Source organism: Labeo rohita, chromosome 23, assembly GCF_022985175.1.
Source record: "Labeo rohita strain BAU-BD-2019 chromosome 23, IGBB_LRoh.1.0, whole genome shotgun sequence".
Lineage (NCBI taxonomy): Eukaryota > Metazoa > Chordata > Actinopteri > Cypriniformes > Cyprinidae > Labeo > Labeo rohita.
This window is the reverse complement of record NC_066891.1, coordinates 18747915-18754169: the sequence shown is the minus strand read 5'-3', so window position 1 is coordinate 18754169 and position 6255 is coordinate 18747915. Positions and strand designations below refer to the sequence as shown.

The 6255-nt window shown below is 34.9% G+C and overlaps 1 protein-coding gene across 1 annotated transcript; it reads left to right on the top strand.

Moving 5' to 3' along the window:
• Positions 1–3971: 3971 nt before the first annotated feature.
• tnnc1b (troponin C type 1b (slow)) lies at positions 3972–5801 on the top strand. Its single transcript, XM_051096394.1, has 6 exons — positions 3972–4148; positions 4733–4763; positions 4887–5033; positions 5128–5242; positions 5336–5472; positions 5559–5801. Exons 1-6 carry the CDS (start codon positions 4125–4127, stop codon positions 5588–5590), a joined length of 486 nt encoding a protein of 161 aa, XP_050952351.1. The 5' UTR covers positions 3972–4124; the 3' UTR covers positions 5591–5801.
• The last annotated feature ends 454 nt before the right edge of the window (positions 5802–6255 follow it).

The window sequence follows — 6255 nt, the reverse complement described above, 5'->3', positions numbered from 1 at the left end:
TTAGATATCAGATATCATTACAGATTTGAATGTATACTATTATAGAATTATTAAAGAATTAAAAAATACAAAGAGTCAAAATTAAACATTTTATTTTACATTTTATTTCAATTTTATGTATAAAATATTTATAAAAATGTACATTTTTATATTAAATGTATGAAATATTATATAATATAAACTACCAGTCAAAATTTTTTTAATGTAAGATTTTTAATGTTTTTAAAGAAGGCTCACCAAGCCTGCATTTATTTGATCCAAAACACAGCAAAAGCAGTAATATTATGAAATATAATTTCTATTTTCAACAGCTGATTTCTATTTGAATATATTTTAAAATGGAATTTATTCCTGTGATCAAAGCTAAATTTTCAGCATCATTACTCTTCAGTGTCATATGATCCTTCAGAAATCATTTGATTTGCTCATTTGTTGTTAAAGAAACATTTATTATTATTATTGTTATTATTATTATCAACAGTTAAGTAATTTTTTTCAGGATTCTTTGATGAATATAAAGATCCAAACATCAGCATTTATCTGAAATAAAGCTTTTGTAACATTATACACTATACCATTCAAAAGCTTGGAGCCAGCATAATTATAGAAATTTATACTTTTATTTAGCAAGGATGCTTTAAAATTTACCAAATGTGAACATTTATGATGTTTCAAAATATTTCAGATAAATGCTGTTCTTCTGAACTTTCTATTCATCAAAGAAACCTAAAAAAATTTACTAAGCTGTTTTCAACATAATTAAAAAAGGTTTTTGAACAGCAAATCAGAATATTAGAATGATTTCTGAAGGATCATGTGACTGGAATAATGATGCTAAAAATTCAGCTTTGAAATCACAGGAATAAATTACATTTTAAAATATATTAGAAAACAGTTATTTTAAATAGTAAAAGTATTTTAAAATGGTGCTGTTTTTGCTGTACTTTGGACCAAATAAATGCAGGCTTGGTAAGCAGAAGAGACTCCTAAAAATCTTAGTTCAAAATCTTTTGACTGGTAGTGTATAAACCACTAAAATTATAGACTATTTAAATGCCTTTCATTTCAAACATGTAAATTAAAAAAAAAAATAGAATTTACTAGGAAAATCAATTATTTCCAGAATTAATTAAACAGTAACTCAATATGCACTTGCACAAAATGTAGGCTACTCATTTCTAAAATGTCTTTTTCTAAAATTCTCCCTTGACAACCAAAGCCCTTTTTAAACGGATGACCCTGTATTACTATCCAAACAAACTGTGGGTAAGAGTGAGACAGAATCTGTAATTTTATGCTATCTGGCAAAACCACGTTACCAGACTGCTGCTCCTCATACAAATGTCTGTCTGTAGTAAAACATTGGCGTGAGTGTGCTCTTCTGACCTGTCCAACCCCACTTGTCCTCATTGTTCTGTCACGCACACGCCCTCTGAACCTCAGTGTCTCAGCTGTTAAATGTTCTCAGGATGAGCTGGTTGCGGTCAGTTTATGCTGGTCATGGAGAGAGTTGCTGAGAACATGGGCAGAGGAAAATGCATCAGATCATCAAGCAAGAAAAGAAGCTTAGCTAAATAAACCCAATTCTTATGCTTCCATACAAAATTATACTGCTATTTGTCTATGAATTGTACGTGTGTGTGCTTTGTAATCTCTTACTCTAATAGTCTTTTAAGGAAAGGTTCATGGCTAGTTGGTGGTTCTTAATTTAGGTCAGCAGGATCCAGAATAGCATAGTGTATCATTGTGATGTCAGCAACAGTAGCATTAGTTGATGCTTTATGCTTTCATGCTGCATGTGGCCTACTATGATAACTGATGCAGTCTGATTTTGATATACTGACTGATTTGTAGAAACATAAATATTCCAAATGATTCTGAATTATAAGACTGTTCCAAACACAAATAGATCAGAAATTGACGTCACTTACAATTAGGAACTGATGTAATATTTCACAAAATAAGTTTTCAAATGTTGTCATGTAGCTCAAGCACAAGACTTGAGCGCCAGGTTCTCTTCTTTAGACGTAATTATAAAACAATATAGATGAACTTGTGGTGCAGAGATGCCGCAGTGAAGCAGCTGTTTATATTAGGACTGGAATGATTAAATGTTTCTCCTGATCTTTCATTCAGAATTCCTTCTAAAACAGTTGAGCAAAAAACGTATGATTCCTTTTATGTACAATGGACATGAGGAAATAATTTATGGATAAACACTACCAGTCAAAAGTTTTTAAACAGTAAGATTTTTAATGTTTTTTAAAGAAGTCTCTTCTGCTCACCAAGCCTGCATTTGTTTGATCCAAAATACAGCAAAAGCAGTAATATTGTGTAATATTTTTACTATTTAAGATAACTGCTTTCTATTTGAATTTATTTTAAAATGTAATTTATTCCTGTAATTTCAAGCCTAAATTTTCAGCATCATTACTCCAGTCTGCAGAGTCACATGATCCTTCAAAAATTATTCTAACATGCTGTTCAAGAAACATTTATTATTATTATTATTATTATTATTATTATCCGTATTTAAAACAGTTGAGTACATTATTTTCAGGATTCTTTGATGAATAGAAAGATCCAAACATCAGCATTTATCTGAAATATAAAGCTTTTGTAACATAATACACTACACCATTCAAAAGTTTGGAGTCAGTATAATTTTTATTTTTTTAGGAAAGAAATTATAGAAATTAATACTTTTATTTAGTAACGAAGCTTTAATTTGATCAAAAGTGATGATAAAGACATATATAATGTTACAAAAGACTTCTATTTCAGATAAATGCTGTTCTTTTGAATTTATCTATTTATCAAAGAAATCTACTCAGCTGTTTTCAACATGATTATAATAATAAAATGTTTTTTGAGCAGCAAATCAGAATATTAGAATGATTTCTGAAGGATCATGTGACTGGAGCTTTGAAATCACAGGAATAAATCACATTTTATAATTTTAAATAACAAATATATTTAAATAGAAAAAGCAAAAATATTTCAGACTTTTACTGTTTTTGCTGGACTTTGTATCAAATAAATGCAGGCTTGGTGAGCAGAAGAGACTTCTTTAAAAAACATTACAAATCTTATTGTTCAAAAACTTTTGACTGGTAGTGGGCTGGTTTAAGCTAGTCATGTGCTAGTCCCAAAAAACTAGCTCCTGCTCAGGACCAGCTTATAACCAGCTCATAACCAACTAAGGACCAGCTCAAACCAGCCGCCATGCTTCAAAACACACCTAACCATATGTTAATTTTTTCAACAAAGTACATTTAATTTAATTCAGTTAAGGTCCATTGAAGTCTTAAGTTTGTGCAAAAACTAATGGTCACCTTGAGCTTCAATGCAAGCAAGAACATCTGCACAAAAAGCCCTAGAAAGAAATAAACACTTGATTTTTTAAAATATCTCCTATTCTTTTTACCTCATAACATCTTTTGTTCAAACACTTTCCACAAATTTTAAAAAGAACCACATTGGGAAAGTGGCACTGGGAAGTTTTGGTTATCCACACCCATATTTTCAATGTGGTTCTTTGACCAAAGGAATTATTAATGTTTAGTCAGTCAGTTCAACAACCCCAAACATTGGTTAAGATTTAATAACAAGAAGTGCTATTGGCCTCTTTAATTATAGTAATTTCCTACACACACATAAGACCACTGCCTGCTGCAAGAATGCAGTCGTGATACTGCTCATCAGTGATTGGCAAATGCAGGTGACCGGTGGATAAGTTTAGCACTTGATATGGGGCTGTTGCTCAGGCTGCCAGGGGGAGACCAGTGCCAAGGACTTATTGTCATAACTCGAGTTCTCCTGCCTGTTGTCTCTGACATTCCTCCTCTATTTATAGCCTATACCATCTCTAACCCCTTTCTGTCCCGCTCCCTTTCCTTTTTCACCCATCCCTTGCTCTCTTAGATAGGAAAGGGGAGTGACAAAAGTCTTTGTCTTTTCTGGGGCCAGCCATTCCAGCAATAAAGGCCAAGGCAGGTGGCCCTGGGACTCTTCGTCCTGTGTCTGCTGTGAAGAGAGGAGTGCTGGGTGGGCTTCAGTGCTGGATTACCTGTGAGGAGTTTACAGTTTAATTTCAAAAAGAAAACCTCAAACCCAGGACAGCCATGGATGATGTATATAAAGCAGCGGTAAGTTATGAGTGCAGTAATTATCAGCATTTGATTCCACTCAGGCTGCCTGAATGGACAGTGACCCTGTATGCTAAATGATAAATTAATAACTGTTAAATTAAAAGCTAACCCATCCTTGACCATTTCCTTTCTCTGTAAATGACAGATTTCAGCATTATAACTAATAATCAACCAGAGAAATCAATCTGTGCACTGTCGTAGTTAGCTCTCAAGGTTAAATCAATAAATGGGAGACGGGACAGCAAGTTTGGGGCCCTTCTGAGGGGAACAGGACACACCATTAAAATGGATTTGTTCAAAAAATGAGCAACAAAATAAATGTAAAATTTAAATTTAGCATATCCCGTAATAGGTGGTGAAACAGAGAAGGGTCATAGTCACTGAGGCTAAAGCATTTAGCAATGGGGCAGAGGGTGTCTGGTGTCTGAAGAACATTACGCGAATGACAGCTGTCATTCCTGTAAAGAATAGATCTTGGTCAGTCTCTGTCGAATGACATGCTGTTAAGTCTTACAACATACTGTATTTTTAGTTCAAAGTCAACTGGTGCAAAGCTTTGAGCTCTGTTTTCTACCTAACAGGTAGAGAACTTGACAGAAGAACAGAAAAATGGTAAGTTTCTCTTTTTAACCTATCAGTTTGAACACATAGCTGCATGTACTGTGATGTAACACAGTGTCAGTTCTCTTATAAACTTATAAAATGTTTGCAATGCTACCTGACTGTACCTGGCAGAGTTCCGCGCCGCGTTCGACATCTTCGTGCAGGACGCTGAGGATGGCTGTATCAGCACTAAGGAGTTGGGCAAGGTGATGAGGATGCTGGGCCAGAACCCCACTCAAGAAGAGCTGCAGGAAATGGTAGATGAAGTAGATGAAGATGGTATGTTGAATATTAGATAGCTGTATATCTTTTATATTCATGCGTAGTTTATTGTATAAATAGGCATTTGATAATTGGTCTCTGTGGGTTGTAGGAAGCGGGACAGTGGACTTTGATGAGTTCTTGGTCATGATGGTGCGCTGCATGAAAGAGGAGAGCAAAGGAAAATCAGAAGAGGAGCTGGCTGAAGTCTTTCGCATGTTTGATAAGTATGAACTGGGTTTCTTCTCAAAACATACTGTGGCATAGTGTATATCACATTACCTACTATACTAGATATGTTTTATCCTTGTCTCTTTAAGGAATGGAGATGGTTACATTGATTTAGACGAGCTGAAGAACATGCTGGAGTCGACAGGTGAGGCCATCACTGAGGACGACATTGAGGAACTCATGAAGGACGGAGATAAAAACAACGACGGCAAGATTGATTACGACGGTAAAGTCACGCTCAAAAACATGTTATATTTGTGAATATTCACTCAAAGAATGCACTTAACTGTATACTACTCTTAAAACCAACAGAGTTCTTGGAGTTCATGAAGGGCGTTGAGTAAAAATCCCGCCTATATATCCAAAAGACCGCGAAAAGAAACCTGTCATTTCATTCCCTGACGCAAACCATCTCTCTGACGTCACCACATGGACACTCACTTGGGAAGCACAGAAAATGATCTGTATTTCATATATTTCTGTAATTTGGTAACTGGTTTCATGTACTGCTGCCCAGAATAGTAATGTTATTTGTGCTTAAGTAAACACATTTTCTGTACAAAGTTGCACGTTTTTCTTTCTACCACCTATCTTTTTTGTTTTGAAATCCTATTGAAAACAGATTGGGTTTTTTGACTTTATAAGTTTGAGGTTTTCTATTACTGTAGCCACTCCTAGACAGTAACAAACATAAAGCGTTGTAATTGACATTAGCAATTTTCCCACCACACTTCCCTGGTGAAAAAACCAGCATATGCTGGTTAGGTATGTTTTGATGCTGGTTTAAGCTGGTCCTTTGCTGGTTTTTGCTGGTCATGTTGCTGGTCAAGGACCAGCATGAACCAGCTTAAACCAGCATCAAAACCTACCTACCAGCATATGCTGGTTTTTTCACCAGGGTTGACAACTAGCTCCCGATTTCTATAACACATTTACCTGCCAAGAAGAAACAAAGTAAGCACGGCATCTGTTTAGGACACTTGGCTGTGTAAGATTTTGTTGACGGACA

Bases quoted from the DNA above. Each gene is read 5' to 3' on its own strand.
- tnnc1b (XM_051096394.1), top strand. From the start codon at position 4,125: ATGGATGATGTATATAAAGCAGCG. The intron at 4,149-4,732 runs GTAAGTTATGAG...TCTACCTAACAG, and splicing joins ATGATGTATATAAAGCAGCG to GTAGAGAACTTGACAGAAGA. The intron at 5,473-5,558 runs GTAAAGTCACGC...TAAAACCAACAG, and splicing joins CGGCAAGATTGATTACGACG to AGTTCTTGGAGTTCATGAAG.